Raw genomic sequence first — 22,810 nt, forward strand, 5'->3', positions numbered from 1 at the left:
TGCCCCAATCTAACTAGTGCTACTGAAAGTTGTACAATTAAAATTCCCAGTGAGGCCTGTCAGGGCATGGGGCCTAAATGAGGACTGACAATGGATTAACCTCTTCAGGACACATGACGTACCGGTACGGCATGTTGTCCTGGTACTTAAGGACACATGACGTACCGGTACGTCATGTATAGTTCCGATCACCGCCGCCCGGCGGCCGGTGATCGGAACCCGATGCCTGCTCAAATCATTGAGCCTGATGCCTGCTCAAAAATGACTCTTAGACTATAGAGATACTAAAATGTTTTTTTTTTCATAAAAAGATAATATAGTGTAAAACATAAATAAATAAAAAGTAGACATATTAGGTATCGCCGCGTCCGTAGGAATCTGCTCTATAAAAATACCCCCCCAACCCCTCAGATGAACACGGTAAAAAAAAAAAAAAAACGTGCAAAAAAAGGTATTTTTTGGTCACCTTACATCACAAAAATTGTAATAGCAAGCGATCAAAAAGTCATATGCCCCCCAAAATAGCGCCAATAAAACCGTCCTCTCATCCCACAAAAAAAGAGCTCCTACATAAGATAATCGGCTAAAAACTAAAAATAAAATGACTCTTAGACTATGGAGATACTAAAATGTTTTTTATTTCTTTATAAAAAGATAATATAGTGTAAAATATAAATAAATAAAAAGTAGACATATTAGGTATCGCCGCATCTGTAAGAATCTGCTCTATAAAAATACCCCCCTAACCCCTCAGATGAACACGGTAAAAGATAAAAAATAAAAACGGTGCCAAAAAAGCTATTTTTTGGCACATTTTCCATGTTAATCCGGTTTTTTCCAGTAACAAAGCAAGGGTTAACAGCCAAACAAAACTTAATATTTATTACCCTCATACTGCAGTTTACAGAAACACCCCATATGTGGTCGTAACCCTGCTGAATGACCAAAACGGCAGGGGGCGCAGAAGGAAAGGAATGCCGTATGGTTTCTGGAAGGCAGATTTTGATGGCCTTTTTTTTTTTGGCACCATGTCCCATTTGAAGCCCCCCTAGAGTAAAAACTCCATAAAAGCGACCCCATCTAAGAAACTACACCCCTCAAGGTATTCAAAACTGATTTTACAAATGTCGTTAACCCTTTAGGTGTTCCACAAGAGTTATTGGCAAATGGAGATGAAATTTCTGAATTTCTATTTCTGGTAACCTTGCCTCACAAAAATGTAATATAGATAAACAAAAAATCATATGTACCCTAAAAATAGTCCCAACAAAACTGCCACCTTATCCCATAGTTTCCAAAATGGGGTCACTTTTATGAAGTTTCTACTCTAGGGGTGCATCGGGGGGCTTCAAATGGGACATGTACAGTAGTTTACGGCCACATATGGGGTGTTTCTGCAAACTACAGAATCGGGGCAATAAATATTGAGTTTTATTTGACTGTTAACCCTTGCTTTGTTACTGGAAAAATGGATTAAAAGAGAATTTTCCATCTCCATTTTTAATTTTCCATCTCCATTTGCCAATAACTCTTGTGCAACGCCTAAAGGGTTAACAAAGTTTGTAAAATCTGTTTTGAATACCTTGAGGGGTGTAGTTTCTTAGGTGGGGTCACTTTTATTGAGTTTCTACTCTAGGGGTGCATCAGGGGGGCTTCAAATGGGACATGGTGTAAATAAACCAGTCCAGCAAAATTGCCTTCCAAAAACCACACGGTGCACCTTTCCCTCTACGCCCTACTGTGTGCCCGTACAGTAGTTTATGGCCACATATGGGGTGTTTCTGCAAACTACAGAATCGGGGGAATAAATATAGCATTTTGTTTGGCTGTTAACCCTTGCTTTGTTACTGGAAAAAATTGATTAAAATGGAAAATTTGCACAAAAAATTGAAATTCTCATATTTCATCCCCATTTGCCAATAACTCTTGTGCAACACCTAAAGAGTTAACAAAGTTTGTAAAATCAGTTTTGAATACCTTGAGGGGTGTAGTTTTATAGATGGGGTCACTTTTATGGAGTTTCTACTCTAGGGGTGCATCAGGGGGGCTTCAAATGGGACATGGTGTAAATAAACCAGTCCAGCAAAATCTGCCTTCCAAAAACCACACGGCGCACCTTTCCCTCTACGCCCTACTGTGTGCCCGTACAGTAGTTTACGGCCACATATGGGGTGCTTCTGCAAACTACAGAATCGGGGCAATAAATATTGAGTTTTATTTGGCTGTTAACCCTTGCTTTGTTACTGGAAAAAATGGATTAAAATGAATAATTTGCCAAAAAATCAGAATTCGGAAATTTTATCTACATTTGCCATTAACTCTTGTGGAACACCTAAAGGGTTAATGACGTTTGTAAAATCAGTTTTGAATAGCTTGAGGGGTGTAGTTTCTAGAATGGGGTTTCTATTATGTAAGCCTCACAAAGTGACTTCAGACCTGAACTGGTCCCTAAAAATTGGGTTTTTGAAAATTTCTGAAAAATTTCAAGATTTGCTTCTAAATTTCTAAGCCTTGTTACATCCCCAAAATATAAAATATCATTCCCAAAATGATCCAAACATGAAGTAGACATATGGGGAATGTAAAGTAATAACTATTTTTGGAGGTATTACTATGTATTACAGAGGTAGAGAAATTGAAACTTGGAAATTTGCAATTTTTTACAAATTTTTGCTAAATTTGGTATTTTTTTTATAAATAAAAATGCTTTTTTTTTTTACTTCATTTTACCAGTGTCATAAAGTACAATATGTGACGAAAAACAATCTCAGAATGGCCTGGATAAGTCAAAGCGTTTTAAAGTTATCACCACTTAAAGTGACACTGGTTAGATTTGCAAAAAATGGCCTGATCCTTAAGGTGAAATAAGGCTGTGTCCTTAAGGAGTTAATAAAAAAAAAATTCATCCTGAGGCCATTATGCCTTGAGGGAATTATATAACTGCCAGCATAAACCAGGGAATAATAAGCAAATCCTGCAAGACTGGCCATTACCTCTGTTTATTAGATAAGTCTCAGAAGAAAATGTCCCCAGTGGAACTTTCAGGGCTTATAAACGTCAGACAACTCTCAGGCCAGCATTTATAATTACTGGCTGCAATTGGAAGGTTCACCAAAATGTGTGTATTTGTTTTATAAATGAAGACTTTGTCTTTTTCTGTAAGTAGCATTACGTTGCCAGAATATTCTAACTGTATGAGTGTTTTTACGGTGATATCCAGCAAGGAGGCGTACCATGCATGCGTACAACAATGGATCCTGGGATTATGATGGAAATAGTGTGTTCTTCACCAACAGCAATATTTCTCTCCAAAGTCACACTGTAGATGATGAGACAATGTTTCAGGCTGTTCTGATGTCTTTCATGATCAGTGTGACAGGCACAGGGAATGCACTTGTTATACTTGGTTTTATAATCAACAAAAAACTCAGAACTCCAAGCAACTACTTTCTTTTAAACTTGGCCATCAGTGACTTTTTCACAGGTAAATTTTTTTTTTATAAAAGTATATATATATATATATATATAATTTATTTATTTTACATAACTGCATCTAAACAATAGGGTGTCTATTGTCATTCATATTCCATTCCTATAGTTTTTTTTTTACTTCTGAGAATGTGTCTAGATATTAAACAAAACAGTATTTTACATTCTCTACTCGCTCTATGACACAGACTTGTCTTAATCTACGCTATACCTGACTTATGGTAACCCAATGTCCTCCTGCCAGAGTCATACATATAGCTAAAAGCATTGAAATGGCTAAAGGAAGTTCTAGCTACTGTACCAGAGACTGCCTGTATTCACAGCACAGACTTGTTTCTGATCTCATTCAAGCGGTTGAGGGCACAAGGACATTGCACAGGAAAGATAAGACAGAGTACATATAGAGATAATTTTTTAGATATGCGCTGTGTGTGACAAAGACCGAGGGGGGTCATTTACTATTCTGAAATTCCCTTAAATTAGGCGTATTTCAGGCGCAGATGGCAGATTAGCCACTATCTGCAATTTTCGTCCCGCTCACGGCAGATCTAAAATTGGTGGGGAAGGGGACGTGTCGGCAGCCCTGTCTCGTTCGGCGTAGAAAATGGTCTAAATGTAAGACTGCTCAGAAGCTGTCTTACATTTATAACTGGCGCTGGATGCGCTGAAGTTATGGAGAAGCCAGCTATGGGCCTTTATTAAGACCAGCCTCAATAATGCAGGTCTTAATAAATGTGTCCCCAAATGTCCACATTATTTTAAGATCGACATCATGCAAGTGCAGCATCTTGTAATTACCTGAAAATTTCTGACTTTTTTAATTTATTTTTTAAATACAATTTATAAACATTAAAGCAAATATCTTTTCATAACCACATACATAAAACTTAGAATAACACTACTATAAATCATTTTAGAATTTGATAATGATAAGGATGTAGATTGTGGCCCCCAATAATTTATAATAAAGCTATTGGTTTGAGTCTACCACTTAAATGCAGGAATGTCTGGTAGGATGGAACATAAATAACAGGGAACATTATAATAAAATACTTACTACCATTGCCTATATAACCTTTATAACATTCATAATCCAGTCACTTTTTATATGCTATGATTGTAGAGATCTTTCCTAGGATATAGGAAGTAAATCGGATAATGTTTGAATCTCATTGATATGATAATTTGGCCAATTTAGACTTTTGCCATGATTATATTTTGTGGTTGGATGAAACTGTAAACCCAGCCTAACAAACTATAAATATCTGCCATGAAATTACATGGGCAGTTATAAACCATTCAGCTGTACAGTTAATGTTCAGATCATACAAGATGAATTATCAGTTTTAGCAAAGTATAGCAGACTAGATACACAAACACATTTTCCCTTTTTATTTCATAAAAAAATAAAATAAGATAAAAATGTATTAGTTTTAGCAACAGTATAAAAGACTTTCAGTATAAAATATACAAGCATACACACTTGTTTTTCCATCATAAAAAAAAATAAAAGGTACTTGTTTTAGCTATATTTAGTATAGTGTTTTGGTGTGCTTAAAATATAAATAGTATGCATATTTTTTCATTCATAAAAAAAATATTAAAAAAATAAGGCAAAAGCTAAAAATGTGTAAATATCCCTAAGATGAATACCTTAGGGGGGCAACATTAAAAAAATACTTTAAAGGAGTTTTTAATGTTTTGGCAGCCAAAATGCGCTTCAGTTCTTTGAAGTCTTGAGATGAATTACACAAGTAGCATCCATTTTCACTGTAATGGTTTTAGAAATGTTGTATCTTGAATAGGGATGAGCGGACCCGTGGATGTTCGGGTTTGCCGGGTTCGGCCTAACTTCGGGTCAAACTTCAGGTTCGGGACCCGAACTTGACCTGAACTCGAACCCGAACCTGAACCCCAATGAAGTCAATGACCTGAACTTTGGTGCACTAAAATGGCTGTAAAATAGTCGTAATAAGGCCTAGAGGGCTGCAAAAGGAAGCAAAATGGGGGTAAGAGCAGGACAATTGCCCTGCAAATAAATGTGGATAGGGAAATGACTTAAAATAACATAGAATAGGAAAAAATAATAATAATAATCTTGAACTCGGAGGCGGAGGTCAAAGTGGAGTAGGAGGTTGGGGAGGCGGTGTAGGTGGAAGTGGCGGTGGAGAAGGAAGTAGCCAACACTGTTTTTTTTTGTTTTTCTTTCCCTTAATTTATTTTAATTTTATTTTTTTTATAAATTTGGGAAGACCCCAAAACATTGGGAAATACAAACCGGATTCCAAAAAAGTTGGGACACTATACAAATCGTGAATAAAAACTGAATGCAATGATGTGGAGGTGCCAACTTCTAATATTTTATTCAGAATAGAACATACAGTAAATCACAGAACAAAAGTTTAAACTGAGAAAATGTACCATTTTAAGGGAAAAATATGTTGAATCAGAATTTCATGGTGTCAACAAATCCCCAAAAAGTTGGGACAAGGCCATTTTCACCACTGTGTGGCATCTCCCCTTCTTCTTACAACACTCAACAGACGTCTGGGGACCGAGGAGACCAGTTTCTCAAGTTTAGAAATAGGAATGCTCTCCCATTCTTGTCTAATACAGGCCTCTAACTGTTCAATCGTCTTGGGCCTTCTTTGTTGCGCCTTCCTCTTTATGATGCGCCAAATGTTCTCTATAGGTGAAAGATCTGGACTGCAGACTGGCCATTTCAGTACCCGGATCCTTCTCCTACGCAGCCATCATGTTGTGATTGATGCAGAATGTGGTCTGGCATTATCTTGTTGAAAAATGCAGGTCTTCCCTGAAAGAGATGACGTCTGGATGGGAGCATATGTTGTTCTAGAACCTGAATATATTTTTCTGCATTGATGGTGCCTTTCCAGACATGCAAGCTGCCCATGCCACATGCACTCATGCAACCCCATACCATTAGAGATGCAGGCTTCTGAACTGAGCGTTGATAACAACTTGGGATGTCCTTGTCCTCTTTGGTCCGGATGACATGGCGTCCCAGATTTCCAAAAAGAACTTCGAATCGTGACTCGTCTGACCACAGAACAGTCTTTCATTTTGCCACACTCCATTTTAAATTATCCCTGGCCCAGTGAAAACGCCTGAGCTTGTGGATCTTGCTTAGAAATGGCTTCTTCTTTGCACTGTAGAGTTTCAGCTGGCAACGGCGGATGGCACGGTGGATTGTGTTCACTGACAATGGTTTCTGGAAGTATTCCTGAGCCCATTCTGTGATTTCCTTTACAGTAGCATTCCTGTTTGTGGTGCAGTGTCGTTTAAGGGCCTGGAGATCACGAGCATCCAGTATGGTTTTACGGCCTTGACCCTTACGCACAGAGATTGTTCCAGATTCTCTGAATCTTCGGATGATGTTATGCACAGTTGATGATGATAGATGCAAAGTCTTTGCAATTTTTCGCTGGGTAACACCTTTCTGATATTGCTCCACTATCTTTCTGCGCAACATTGTGGGAATTGGTGATCCTCTACCCATCTTGGCTTCTGAGAGACACTGCCACTCTGAGAAGCTCTTTTTATACCCAATCATGTTGCCAATTGACCTAATTAGTGTTAATTGGTCTTCCAGCTCTTCGTTATGCTCAAATTTACTTTTTCCAGCCTCTTATTGCTACTTGTCCCAACTTTTTTGGGATTTGTTGACACCGTGAAAATTGGAATCAACTTATTTTTCCTTTAAAATGATACATTTACTCGGATTAAACATTTGATCTGTCATCTACGTTCTATTACAAATAAAATATTGACATTTGCCATCTCCACATCATTACATTCAGTTTTTATTCACAATTTGTTTAGTGTCCCAACTTTTTTGGAATCCGGTTTGTAGAAAAGAGAATGCAAAGAGAAAGTGCGCTGGAGTATAACAATGGTTGGGTGCGGCCGGTATACTTGTCTACTCAGCACAAGGTATTGACAAGTCCTGTGGGATCCATGCCCTGTGGACAGGTGGCTGTGCTTGTCTGTGAATACCACCCCCTGCCATGCTAAACACACGTTCGGACAATACATTTGCTGCAGGGCAGGCCAGCACCTCCAAGGCGTAAAGGGCAAGCTCAGGCCATGTGCCCAATTTGGAGACCCAGAACTTGAATGGGGCAGACCCATCAGTCAGTACGTGTAGGCATGTGCACACGTACTGTTCCACCATGTTGCTGAAATGCTGCCTCCTGCTAAGACGTTCCGTATCAGCTGGTGGTGCTGGTTGTTGTGGCATGCTGACAAAGCTTTCCATATTTTGGCCATGCTAACCCTCCCTACTGCGGTGCTGGCGGTGCCCCAGCTGCATTGGCGACTTCTTCCTCCTCCTCTGCCTTCACCTTGTGCTTCCACTGAGCCCCCGCTGTCAGGTGGGAATGCCATCGCCCGAAGTGTTTTTTCAAGGAGACATAGAAGTGGGATAGTAACGCTGAGGACTGCGTCATCAGCACTGGCCATGTTGGTGGAGTACTCGAAACAGCGCAACACGGCACACACGTCCCGCATGGAGCCCCACTCTTTGGTTGTGAAGTGGTGCTGTTCCGCAGAGCGACTCACCCGTGCATGCTGCAGCTCCAACTTGTGGGTACGTCTCTTTTGAGGAGGTGAGCAGGAAGGCAGAAGTTATGCTGCAGCGCAGAAAGGCGAGCAGCAGCAGGGTGAGAACGCCGAAAGCACACAAAGACGGCCCGCACTTTCTGCAGCAGCTCTGACATATCAGGGTAATTTTTCAGGAACCTCTGCACCACCAAATTCAGCACATGCGCCAGGCAAGGGATGTGCGTCAAATTGGCTAACCCCAGAGCTGCTACGAGATTTCGCCCGTTATCGCACACCACCAGGCCAGGCTTGAGGCTCAGCGGCACTAACCACTCATCGGTCTGTTGTTCCATGCCCGTCCACAGCTCCTGCGCAGTGTGGGTTTTTCCCCCCAAACCGATACGTTTCAAAACAGCCTGCTGTCGTTTTCCCCTTGCTGTGCTGATCTTGGTGGTGCAGGTGTTATGCTGACCGGATGAGGAGGCAGTAGAGGAGGAAGCGGAGAAGGAGGAGGCAACGAGAAATGTCCTGCAATCTTGGTGTGGCGGTAGGACATGCGCCAAACTGATATCCGACTCAGGACCAGCAGCCACTGCATTTACCCAGTGTGGAGTTAGGGAGATATAACGTCAGATTAACTATATTAATTTCCCTGTCACGCATAAAGTGCACATGTATCTCACACCAAAAATTGGTATATGTCACCCATCGGATCAACTATAAAATTTTTGTGTCAGGGGTACAAAAATGGTGCACTGCGCTCACGAAAAATCACTATAGGTCAACCACAGAATTAACAGCCAGATTTATTATTACATTTCTGTGTCAGGGGTGCAAAGTTGGTGCATTGCACCCACAAAAAATCATTATAGGTCACCCACAAAACAAATAGCCAGATTCCTAACACTCTCCATCGCTTCAGCTGCCTGCTTCCTGTCCCTGCACTACTCAGAGCTGATGGGCGGTGCTACACGTGATCCAACTTTTATAGAGGCTGGGTCACATGATGCACCAACCAATCAAAGCCATGCCTAGTAATAGCTTCTAAGTGACCACAGCTCAAAAACTTTATTAAATGCCCGAACACCAAATTCGAAGCCGAACTTTGCTGGAAAAGTTCGGGTTCGGGTACCCGAATTTGCAAAGTTCAGTACGGACCCGAACTTTACAGTTTGGGTTCGCTCAACACTAATCTTGAAATCTTTTATTAGAATTTAAAAAAATTATAAGAAAGAAAAATATCAATTTGTTTAATCATTTTCACTTTTTTTATATTAAAAAAATATATATCTTTCATCTTATGGCACAAAAAGGTCTAAGGTGTTTGTGAAAAATTATATCAAATACATGTAGGTTAGCTTAGAAATTAAATAGTTATTTGCAGTTAGGTAGGCCCATTGCAAAAATTAATAAAAAAAATTGGCCTGGTAAGGAAGGGGGAAAACACTCTGGTAATTAAGTAGTTAACCACACAGTCAAAATTGCATTAAAAAAGGGAAATTTTACTTTCTAAATACAGCCCTTTTTAAAAGTAATGGGCAAACTGTGTAATCACATAATCAAGCAATATAAAACCACAATTAACTATAAATTGCCGTACCTTTTAGGCCCCTTTCACACGGGCGAGTATTCCGCGCGGATGCGATGCGTGAGTTGAACGCATTGCACCCACACTGAATACCGACCCATTAATTTCTATGGGGCTGTTCACATGAGCGGTGATTTACACGCATCACTTGTGCGTTGCGTGAAAATCGCAGCATGCTCTATATTCTGCGTTTTTCACGTAACGCAGGCCCCATAGAAATGAATGGGGTTGCGTGAAAATCGCAAGCATCCGCAAGCAAGTGCGGATGCGGTGCGATTTTCACGCACGGTTGCTAGGAGACGATCGGGATGGAGACCCAATCATTATTATTTTCCCTTATAACATGGTTATAAGGGAAAATAATAGCATTCTGAATACAGAATGCAAAGTAAAATAGCGCTGGAGGGGTTAAAAAAATAAATAAATAATTTAACTCACCTTAGTCCACTTGATCGCGGAGCCCGGCATCTCCTTCTGTCTCCTTTGCTGAACAGGACCTGTGGTGAGCATTCATTACAGGAACAGGACCTTTGATGACGTCACTCCGGTCATCACATGATCCATCACATGATCTTTTACCATGGTGATGGATCATGTGATGGATCATGTGATGACCGGAGTGACGTCACCACAGGTCCTGTTCAGCAAAGGAGACAGAAGGAGACAGAAGAGATGCCAGGCTCCGCGATCAAGTGGATTAAGGTGAGTTAAATTGTTATTGCTATTTTACTTTGCATTCTGTATTCAGAATGCTATTATTTTCCCTTATAACCATGTTATAAGGGAAAATAATACAATCTACAGAACACCGATCCCAAGCCCGAACTTCTGTGAAGAAGTTCGGGTTTGGGTACCAAACATGTGCGATTTTTCTCACGCGAGTGCAAAACGCATTACAATGTTTTGCACTCGCGCGGAAAAATTGCGCGTGTTCCCACAACGCACCCGCACATTTTCCCGCAACGCCCGTCTGAAAGAGGCCTAAAAACATCTCTGTAAACAACTAGATAGCAGTTAGTGGTTATAACATACTAACCTTAAAATATATGTTTTAGAAAGTTATAACATAGTAGCTACTGTATATAGGTTCCCAAAAGATGCCTCACCAAAATAAGGTAAGTACCCCATATATAGTATGTACTACTAGATCTGTTACTTTTATTTATTTTTTTATCCAAATTTCCTATAAGGTAAGTTACATTTCTAGCATATAGATGTCCCTCTATATACATATCCCTCTAGCAAGATTAAAATTTACTGAATATTTGCCATGCACTATATCCATCTGCACTTCTTGTTCATTGTTGCAGAATTTGATAATTACTACAATGTAACAAATGATGGTGATGTATAACAAATAATTTAGCATTTGATCAAAAAAGTAATTGCATAAACTGTACCGTCAATGAACACATGAAACATGTTCCCTTCTCTTAGGTACTTTTTCTCTTCCATTGTACATGAAGAATTACATTCTAAATAAAGGATGGGTGCTTGGAAAAATTATCTGTAAACTTTGGCTCGCTATTGATTATACGTTGTGCCAGTGTACGATATATAATATTGTTCTGATCAGCTGTGATCGTTTTCTGGCAGTCACTAAAGCTGTAAGTATCTAGCATACAGCACTGACCAAATGATAACCAATACAAATTTTGTACCACTTGACTAGAAACCTATCACAAGGACACTGCCACCCCACCCCACCCACCCCCGACTCCAAAAAAAAAGACAACAGTACCTGACCATTCTGCTTTTCAAATCTCCAGAGGTGTTCTTTATTGCCCATGCAGAAGCCTCATTTTGCCAAGGAAATAAGGTGTTTGAAGTAAAGGAGGCTAAGATGCAAGTGCAAACTCAGGCTAAGGCCTCATGCACACGTTTGACGTTGTTCCGTGACCGTTTTTTCGTCCATGAGTCTTCCTTGATTTTTGGAGGATCCACGGACATAAAAAAAATGTCGTTTTGGTGTCCGCCTGGCCGTGCGGAGCCAAACGGATCCGTCCTGACTTACAATGCAAGTCAATGGGGACGGATCCGTTTGACGTTGACACAATATGGTGCAATTGCAAACGGATCCGTCCCCATTGACTTTAGATGTAAAGTCAGGAGTCCCTATTATACCATCGGATCTGAGTTTTCTCCAATCCGATGGTATATTTTAACTTGAAGCGTCCCCATCACCATGGGAACACCTCTATGTTAGAATATACCATCGGATTTGAGTTAGATCGCGAAAACTCATATCCGACAGTATATTCTAACACAGAGGCGTTCCCATAGTAATGGGGACGCTTCAAGTTAGAATATACTATGTGTACATGACTGCCCCCTGCTGCCTGGCAGCACCCGATCTCTTACAGGGGGCTGTGATCCGCACAATTAACCCCTCAGGTGCTGTACCTGAGGGGTTAATTGTGCGTATCATAGCCCCCTGTAAGAGATCAGGTGCTGCGAGGCAGGAGGGGGCACACCCCCCTCCCTCCCCAGTTTTAAATTCATTGGTGGCCAGTGCGGCCCCCCCTCCCTCCCCTGTATTACTGTACATTCATTGGTGGCCAGTAGGCCCCCCTCCCTGCCCCTCCTAATTAAAATCCCCCCCCCCCATCATTGGTGGCAGCGGAGAGTTCCAATCGGAGTCCCAGTTTAATCGCTGGGACTCCGATCGGTAACCATGGCAACCAGGACGCTACTGCAGTCCTGGTTGCCATGGTTAGTTAGCAATTTTAGAAGCATTATACTTACCTTCACTGTCTGTGACCGGCTGGGCGCTCCTCCTACTGGTAACTGAAAGGTCTGTATGGCGCATTGCTCATAGCACAGACCTTTCACTTACCAGTAGGAGGAGCGCCCGGCCGGTCACAGACATCGCAGGTAAGTATAATGCTTCTAAAAATTGCTAAGTAACCATGGCAACCAGGACTGCAGTAGCGTCCTGGTTGCCATGGTTACCGATCGGAGCCCCAGCACACTGGCCACCAATGAATGTACAGTAATACAGGGGAGGGAGGGGGGGCCGCACTGGCCACCAATGAGTTAAATACAGGGGAGGGAGGGAGGGAGGGAGGGGGGCACACTGGCCACCAATGAATTTAAAACAGGGGAGGGAGGGGGGTCTGCCCCCTCCTGCCTGGCAGCACCTGATCTCTTACAGGGGGCTACGGCACCTGAGGGGTTAATTGTGCGGATCACAGCCCCCTGTAAGAGATCGGGTGCTGCCAGGCAGCAGGGGGCAGTCATGTACACAGTTCGTAGTATATTCTAACTTGAAGCGTCCCCATCACTACGGGAACGCCTCTGTGTTAGAATATAGTGTCGGATCTGAGTTTTCACGAAGTGAAAACTCAGCTCTGAAAAAGCTTTTATGCAGACGGATCTGCGGATCCGTCTGTGTGAAAGTAGCCTACGGCCACGGATCACGGACGCGGATGCCAATCTTGTGTGCATCCGTGTTTTTTCACGGACCCATTGACTTGAATGGGTTCGTGAATCTGTTGTCCGTCAAAAAAATAGGACAGCTTGAGGCATGGAAGTGGTTTTCCACATCTCATTGTTCAATACCCTTCCCCTCACCACTTCTTACAACTAGGGATGTGCTCGGTACAGCCCCCTCAGCCCTGAGATCGACTACCTCTGTAAGACTGTCATCCTCAACCATAGCTATCTCATCGTTGCTGGACCATACTGGCAAACCCCTTAACCTAGATGACATGAAAAGCCTCCTTAACCCAAGTCCATGTGATATGTTCTCAGTACTTTACCTTAGAGCTTACCTAAACCAACACATCCAGCCAGGCGCCCTCCAACGTCCCATTGTCTGGCTTGACTCTGTGATCTCCCTACCCTCTACCCCCAAAAAAACAGTATCACAAATCTATAGTAGACTACGATCAGCACCTATGTTGGCAAAACCAGCCTTTGTGAAACAATGGGAAACAGATCTTAACATTGTTATCCCTTTCACGTCCCTCCCCAAACTTCTTGAATCTCCCCACAGGACTTCCCGCTGTGTCCGTATCCAAGAAAATGGATACAAGATCCTCACAAGATGGTACCGTACTCCTGATAAGACGTCTCTCTATTCCCCCACCGCCTCAAATATTTGCTGGAGGTGCCTTCAGGATAAGGAAGACTTCATCCACATCTGGTGGTCATGCCCCTCCATATCCAAATGGTGGTTCGAAATATTTTCCATAGCAAACAATATATGCAACACTTCTATCCAACCCTCACCCCAACTGGCCTTAATATCAATATATCTGGGAACGAACCCCCCACGACTTCCCTTTGTTTTCTCCCAATTGTTACTAGCTGCTCGTCTCATACTTCCCTGCTACTGGTTGCAAACCCAGACTCCTTCCATAGAAAAGTTGATACTTAAAGTAGATCAACTACATAGGTTTGAGGAAATGTCATCATGGGAAACACGCACTTATACTATATTTCTCAAAAAGTGGCTCCCATGGTCGATCTACAGATCTCCCAACAGGGCCATTCTCTCAAGCCCAATATCCCTAACCATTGGGCAAGATCCATCTGGCCATTAGCCACACTCATCCTGGCTCTCTCATAGAGACTTTTACCCCACTCTTTACCACCCCCTTCAACTCAAATATAGACCTCCTACTCACCACCCCCTCACACTGTTCGATCACTACACAACGACTAGTATCCTGTAGCCTAATTGTGGGACCCATACCTACCACCCCCTTTTTTTTCTCAATCTACCACTCACCCCATAGGCTGTTACTCTTATTTCACGAAATACCGGTCTGACTGACTATCATCAATCTCCATGCTCAAGAATGCCATGTACTTGAATGTAATTGAAGCCTATCTGTATGTATTTACATGGCCTGCGTGCCTGTACCTGTAACCCTGTTATTCCCTGTCCCTTTTTGAAAACCAATAAAAAGTTTAAATAAAAAAAATAAAAATAGGACAGGTCATATTTTTTTGACGGACAGGAAACACGGATCACGGCCGCGGATGAACAACGGTGCATTATCCGAGTTTTCAACGGACCCATTGAAAGTCAATGGGTCCGCAGAAAATCACGGAAAACGGCACAACGGCCACGGATGCACACAACGGTCGTGTGCATGAGGCCTAAGTCTGCTCAAACATTATTGATATTCTTGATGGCAGGGAACATCAACCGCAGCTTTGTCAACCATTGTGTTCTACTCTCAGCTGTGTCCAAATCTCGGATGAAGCACTGTGTATTTGCCTTGGTTTCAGGGGCAAGTTTAGAACACAATGCCACACACACACACACACCCTATACATATATTTATAGTGTTAATATAACAAAGTCAAATCTAGTAAATAACAGTTGATATCTCTGATTGTAGATATTCTTTTTTCTTTCTGTTTTTTTTTCCCCCACCTGGCCCACACTACCACAACTACTTCTCCAGACCATCTCATCTCTAAACAAAGTCCCAATCCATAAATCAATAGTGTCTCTGGGTGTAATATTGTCCAAGACCATAATAATAACCCCCTTGTTTTTCTATGCAGTAATAGTAATAAAGCTTCTCTAATTGCCCAAACAATAATAATGCCCCCTTTGTACTTCCACACAAACTTGTTTGTGCCCTATCCTAGCACAGGTAGGCCAGGAACATTTCATATATTCTTAATACAAATAAAAAAAATGAATATGACAACTTTTTGCATGTTTCAAATAAATGTTATTTTAGTTAAAGCATTTTGTTGAGCTTACATTAGTTAATTTCTATTTTGTAGGTAAAATATAGAAATCAGCAAAATAAACTGAAACCAGCTTTCACAAAGATGGCTACAGTTTGGATTTTAGCCTTCTTAAATTTTGGACCAGCAATTATTTTTTGGGAGTATGTGGTGGGTTATAGTTTGATGCCAGATGGTGAATGTAACCCAGAATTTTACTATAGTGGACGATATTTACTCTATTCGTCTGTTTTTGACTTTTTTATCCCAATGTCCGCAATAGCCTTTTTTAACCTTAGTATTTATTTTAATATAAGAGGTCGAATGAGGAGCAAAATACAAAACAGTAGTCATAGTGAATCATATGAAGACAAGAGGAGCGATGATATATTTGTTGTAGATTGTAGAGAAGATCATTCTAATTGTGCAACAGCTTCAATACAATGCAGCCAAGAGCCTGGAGCAGCGAAAAATAGGAATACAGGATATTTGTTGTCAATCTTTAAAATTAAAAGTCTCAATCTGGCTGCAAACAATGCAAGAAATGAAGAGAGAAATAGACATCGGAATCTCGATCTAACAAAAAATTCAGCATTAGCCAAGGATAAGAAAATGGCAAAATCTCTAGCTATTCTTGTCTGCACCTTTTGCATCTGTTGGGCGCCATACTCTTTCTTAACGATTATCTCAGAAGGGTTTTGTGATATTTGTGTATCGACAGTTGTATATGATATTACATGTTGGCTATTTTTCTTTAACTCTTCAATTAATCCATTTCTGTATCCTTTTTGCCACCCCGCATTTAAGAAAACCTTACTACAAATGATTTGTATTAAAAAAAAAACATAGTTGAAACAAAGAATTAATTACCTTTCTGATTTTACAGAATGGATATTTATGCAATATTCTTCAAGACCTGAAAGCTTGTACAAAATTATGCATCTAGACTGTTAACAAACGTCTGACAACAAGACCATTCTCATATAGTGCCATTTTTCCATATGAATCTAATAGGGTAGAGATTTCTATTTAAGATGCGCTTTCTTCTTACAAAAACACATTGCTGCTCCCAGAATCCACACAAAATTGTCTGTGCTCCACCCTGAAAAACAAGAAAAAAATAGCATTTTTCTTTAGCATACTGCATAAATACCTGCTAGACTGCTACAGAAAGCAGATTTGGGTTACCAATAAGAACCTCACAACATAACAACAAACGTAGCAGGGCCTAGCCAACCATTACTATAAACCTAGAAAACATGCTAATAACCCCTATCATAAATCGCATACACAATGTATATAAAATGAAATAGATTATTAGAATATACAAATGCAAAAACACAAATGCAATCGCACTCTGCATCCAGTATTCTGCCCTGCCTCCATGCTGGATGTTGAATGAGGCATTGGTGTACATTTTGGCCAAAGCGTAATAAGCCACTCACCACGTCAAGGTCGCCTCTATGACGTGGTGAGTAGCTTATTACGCTTTGGCCAAAATGTACACCAATGCCTCATTCAACATCCAGCATGGAGGCAGGGCAGAATGCTGGATGCAGAGTGCGATTGCATTTGTGTTTTTGCGTTTGTATATGTATTTCGCCATAGCGATGTGCACCTGCATACAGGGTTGTGCTGACTGAATCCCCCACATTTTTCTTTGTAGATTATTAGAATACTTAAACAAATAACAAACAAGTGAAACAAAAGGGGGAAGATGGAGCTAAGCCCAACCGTTGCAGATGAGGAAGCAACCAAATGGGCCACCTGAACCGTATAATCACAAATGCCTATTCACGTATACAAGGATGTGCCACTTTAGAAGGAAATAACCCTAAGTATACATTAATTATATAAAGGTGTATAGTGGCACAAATGCCCACCATTGTACAGTAGAAAACTCTGCAAATACAACTCAGGAGGGTGACTCCTGTCCTTGGAGGCCACAAAAAGGAGTAAATACAGAAGGCCGTAAGACTCTAAAAACTGCTAAACTAAACCATAAAGATAAATGGCAACCAAACAATAAGTGGCAATACAATAATATAACTACTGTAGCATATATAAACATCACAGATAAAGATTCCCACACAGTGCTGGATAAAAAAAAACTGCTTAAACAGTATTAAGTATACAGAATAAAATATATTAGCCAAACAGTGTACAACAGAAGATGCAATACATATTAAGCTATAACCAGCAATAATGCAATCAATTCCCATCGCACCTAAGTAGCACACAGCATGGCTATAAAGCAGCAATAAAGGAGTGGCATGTAAAAGGACATGGCAGAAAAACGTCCCTGACTTACAGGGTCAAAAATGTGCATCCAGCCCCAAAGATCTAAGAAACAGGCAATAATAATTAGGATATACCATAATAGAGATGGTCAGGTCCAAAAGACCTTCGACATGCGTTTCACCACTGAGCCACACTGTCCAGATAATGTTACCTTATACTGTACATGTAATCCAGCTTTCCCAGCATCCTGAGAGGCGAATCTGACTAGCTATGACACTATTTAGGAGTGGGAGGGGGATTTCTCTTGGTAGATTAGTATCCTACAGTCTCTATTACAGTACCACATGGTAGTGAACCAGCTTTCTCATGACCCTGAAAGACAAATCTGCCAACTGTGGTGGGGAGAGGATTTATCTTGGTAGATTTAGTATTCTGAAGTCTATTTCAGTTCCACATTGTGGTAAACCAGCTTTCCCAAGACCCTTGAAGGCAAACCTACTTAGCTATGGCACTATTTGGGAGTTAGAAGGATTTATTTAGGTAGACTTGGTATTTAGTCCCTATTACAGATCCATATAATTTATTACCAAGCTTTTCCAGGACCCCAAATGACGATTATGAATAGCCATGCAACAGTATAGAGCAGGGGTGCACAACCTGCGGCCCAGGGGCCACATGCGGCCCTTGATACCATTCTGTGTGGCCCCCAACCATCTGGTAACAGACATGTATGTCTATGTCTTGTGGCTGCTCACATGTATTCTCCCAGTAGATGGGAGTACTAGAAGTGTGACTAGACATTTATGATATATACTGTATGTTCAATATGCCAAAAATATAGTATTTCAGTTAGTAGCACCTCTTTAAAGGGGTTCTGCAGTTTGTTTAAGAGCAGCACTCCAGGAGCGCCGCAGCCCTCTCACTGTTTACAGCAGGCCCAGTGACGTCACGATTTGTATTAACTGGCCTGGGCGGGGCTAACCTCTGGAAGCAAACTGCAGAACCCCTTTAAGTTTTATTTTCGGCCCTTGGAATTGGTTTAGGCTGACAATGTGGCCCCCAACCAGAAAAGGTTGTGCACCCCTGGTATAGAGGATTTGTCACTGGGATTCTAACTTAGCTTTTCCAGGTACCTACAGACCTAGCAAATCCAGCTAGGTATTTTACTACTAATACTAAGGCCTTATAAATTCCTAAATAGGCTAGTCTAGCATTGTAATAAAAAAAGTGATAGTGGCTCAACAATTTGATAAATAACAGTGTGGTGCTCACCCCTCGACACACCCAATGTCGTACTAAGGGTCCATTCACACGTCCGTAATTTGGGTCCCATTCACTTTTAATGGGGCTGGAACGGATGCGAATCCGCATTTCCGGGATCCGCATCCTCATTTTCAGGATCCGCATCCATTTTTTCGGGATCAGTTTTTTCGGGATCCGCAATTCCATTCCTGAAAAAAAATAGAACATGTCCTATTCTTGTCCGCAATTGCTATTATAGTGTCTGTGATGTGCGATCCGCAAATTGCAGATCTCACATTGCAGGTGTCCGTGTTTTGCGGATCGGCAATTCGCAAAACACTTACGGACATGTGAATGGATCCTAAGAATGAGAGAAATAATAGAAATTAGGGGAACACTCTGCTATCTGGAACCAGGCGGAGAGATGTATATATTTAAATGTAAAATGTATTAAAGGCAAGCTTCCATACATGTAAATACTCCAAATTGCAGATATTATATATGACCAGGTGACCTAGTATTCTAAACATAAACATAAAAATTTTTGAATAAAAAAATGGATAAAAGTATTCAGAAATGTGCGATAAAGTTATAAGTGTTGTCTATATTCCATATATCCTCCCAAAAAAGTCCACTGAAATAGATTCCTTTTTCTGTAGTATCAATGGATAAAAAGTAGTTATTGTCACACAATATTCATATATTGAATTATAGTAGTTATGCAATCTTTGGTAAAGTCACCACAATGTCCATATACTCGAATAGATAATAACACTCCTTATATCCTGTATATCTTGGTGTTAGTTCTGATGGTTATATTTTCATCCAATATATAGTAGCTACTTTTTCAGGTTAGTCATGACTTGATACTATATATATTTGAATGTACGTTACCACTCCTGCAGTTTTATTGCTTCATCATTTGCCTCCCGCTGGTCTGTATGTCTGTTCGTTACTCAGTGAGCTCACGTGGTCCCACGTGGTCTCAATACCCCGTCAGTCTCCTTGCAGCCTGTCTGGATGATGCGCAGCTGCCGGCCGCAGCGCTCGGCTGATGGGTTTGTTCGCCTGTTAAGTCCTCGGCGTCCCACGTGTTCCAAGTAAAGTGCCGCTACCAGATCTGGAATGTTGGGCTGGAGATGGACGGACAGTTTCTCATATATAGTACCGAGATATTTAAGATAACCAGAATTAGCGGGGCGACGGCAGTATAGTTATGTTATAGTCTCTCAATGTTGTTTTCACTGCTGTTCACCAAAGTCTAGCATTGTGCAGTCTGGGAAAGCTGGTTACCAATCTCTGTGGGTCAGTGATGGGGTCATATTGGATATATGAAATACACACAATGTTGCCCATATAAATTATGTGAATCTATTATATTGTATGAGGGCAACATAATCTGTTCACACCAATGCAGCTCTATGAAGGGATTTATCACTACATTAAATTACTAAATTTGGAATTCAGCAGTGTGGGAAAGCTGGGTAACACTCTGCAGGGCAGACCTGGTAACTACATTCTGTATACACTACATAAATAAATATAACATCAAGGCAACCATGAGCATTTACTATATATGTAGTTTGATCTCCAGAACACTTCCGAGTGCTACCCAGCTTTCCAAAGCTGCTGAAAAGCAAATCTGTACAATCAGGCAGTAAAGGGAGGAATTATCACTGTATAACTAGGCATAATAGCTATTCAGCTGAATGTGCTTTATTTTGTACCATGTATATATACTACAGCTGGCACTACTGGCATTAAGGCTGGCAATGTTACCAAATCTATATGTACGCCGTTTTGTTCAACAGTACCTGTTGAGAAAGGCTTGTACGCCGAAACGCGTCCTGGTTATAGGACATTTTCTGGAAACCTGTGATGAAATAAAAGAAACCTATTTGCAAAGACACAGCTGCTGGGATTTGTTGTTCCACACCTCAAATAAGACACCTTGATGCTCATAAAATGTATTTAAAATATTAAATTTTTGGCACATTCAACTCCAGTACAGCTTACTCCTAAGCATCATTCATAGATATATTTGAAAAAAAAATATTGTTTACATACTGGGCCGGACTGGCTATCTGGCAATTATGGCAAATGCCAGATGGGCTGCCCACTTGTGAAGCATTGCTAGGCCAAAACATCTGGGAGCTTGGGCCCTGGATGTTTTGCTCAGGGTCCCAAAAATAGTGCCCGCTAATACAACTGTATTGCTGTCCTCAGAACGGCAATGTAGCTAAAAAGTGCTGGTCCCCATGCTCCGCCATTCACTCTCATAGGCCACAGGGCACTAGGCCTGAAGCCTATAAAGCAGTGCCACAGGCTGGAAGATACCTATTGCCTGCTTCCAAGACTGCGTGAAAGACTCAAGCATGGAGCGAGACTATTTTTTCTTCTGTCAGTTCTGGGGCAATACAGGGATGCAGTATAACTACTAGGGACACCATAACTACTGGGAGCACTACATACGGACATATGTACTGGGGCTATACAGAGGGCATTATAACTACTGAGGCCACTACATTGGAACATTATAACTAGTGGGGGTTCTGCAGGGGGCCTTATGGAGGAGCATTATTACTACTAGGAGAATTTCTGGGCGGCCTTATTACTACTGGAGGCACTGTATGGAGCGTTATTATTACTGGGGGTTCTTTAGGGGGTTAATTACTACTGGGGGCATTTTAGGGAGCCTTATTACTACTTGGGGGCATTTTAGGGGGCCTTATTACTTAACTTTGCTTTAGAGAAAGATCTGTTAACTACCTTTGCAGAAGTGAAAACTGTAAGATCTGTGAAATTACAAAATCATGGAAGATATAGATTTTATTGATGACAGGAGACGAACCATTGTGTTAAGCTTTCTTTTACTACTCCCATAGCAGCAAGAATTATTACAACAGGTGTATGAAAACTTTTTTCAAACAGATAATCAGTAATGTAAATTATGAAGGCAGTTGACCAATCAGTGTGCGTCTCAGTGCATATAAGGTGATGCGAGTATAGACCCCGCCTCTTTCTTGATGACGACCAGAGAAGAAATGGAACCGGCTTGGAGTAATCGGAATATGGTGGCAATGGAATAAACGTAGAACTAGGTGATAAAAGATTGGAATAACAGGAATTTCTGAGGATGGATGAAATGATGAGGTATCCAAAGTATTCTAGTATGCTGTGGAAACAAATATATATAGTCAGGGTTGGGTTAATAGGGAGGGACAATGTTTGCCTCCTGTCTTTAATAAAATCTATATTTTCTGTTACAATAGTTAGGAAAATCTTCAATTTTATTGCAACAGGAGGCTCGCATTGTGGAAGTTTAAAGCTAAACAGTATAGAAAAACAACATGGTAATAATAATGATTTACAAAATGGACATAGAGATATGGGAGAAATAAAATGTTTTGAAAGTGGACTCTGAAGACCAATCTGTGGCCTTCAGAATATCCGAGAGAGAGCCTCCTTTTTGGAAGGCTTTGGTGGATATTGCTCCTCGGACTGAATGGGCACCAAATATTGATGTATTAATCCCAGCCATTTGCATGGTAAGTTTAACCCATCTGGATAGTGTAGGAGAAGATACTGGAAGATGTGGTTTACGGAAGGAGATAAGAAGTTGAGAAGATTGAGGGCTGCGTAGAGGTTGAGTCATAAGTTCATATGTCTTTAGACAGCGGACAACACATAGTTTATCATGAAAATGGAAAGCTGGGTAGAAGACCGTGTGTAGGTTGGTTTTGGTTCATCTAACAATACGGAAAGTTACTCCGTTAGAGGTAAAAATATCTGTGAGTGATGTCTAAAGCTCTGCCGTCTGACACTCTCTTAATGGAGATGAGACATAAAAGAGCTGTGAGTTTAAAGGAAAGTAGTTTTAGGGGTAGAAGTTCGTTGTCTTCCCAAGACGAGAAGAGGTTTAGGAGGAGGGTAACATCACAAGTGGAGTGTTACCTAGGTTCAGGAGGTTTCCTAAAACGTATGCCCTTCATA

The 22,810-nt window shown here is 41.0% G+C and overlaps 1 protein-coding gene across 1 annotated transcript in view; it reads left to right on the forward strand.

Annotated features, from left to right (window-relative positions):
• The first annotated feature begins 3,234 nt into the window (after positions 1-3,234).
• LOC121002446 (histamine H3 receptor-like) overlaps positions 3,235-22,810 on the forward strand; it is a 35,978-nt gene continuing 16,402 nt past the window's right edge. The window contains exons 1-3 of the mRNA XM_040433903.1: positions 3,235-3,484; positions 11,078-11,247; positions 15,392-15,730. Of these exons, the coding sequence (XP_040289837.1) occupies positions 3,235-3,484; positions 11,078-11,247; positions 15,392-15,730 (759 nt within the window). The remainder of the gene's footprint in view (positions 3,485-11,077; positions 11,248-15,391; positions 15,731-22,810) is intronic.

The sequence above is a fragment of the Bufo bufo genome, chromosome 5 (genome assembly GCF_905171765.1).
Source record: "Bufo bufo chromosome 5, aBufBuf1.1, whole genome shotgun sequence".
NCBI classification, from domain to species: Eukaryota; Metazoa; Chordata; class Amphibia; order Anura; family Bufonidae; genus Bufo; species Bufo bufo.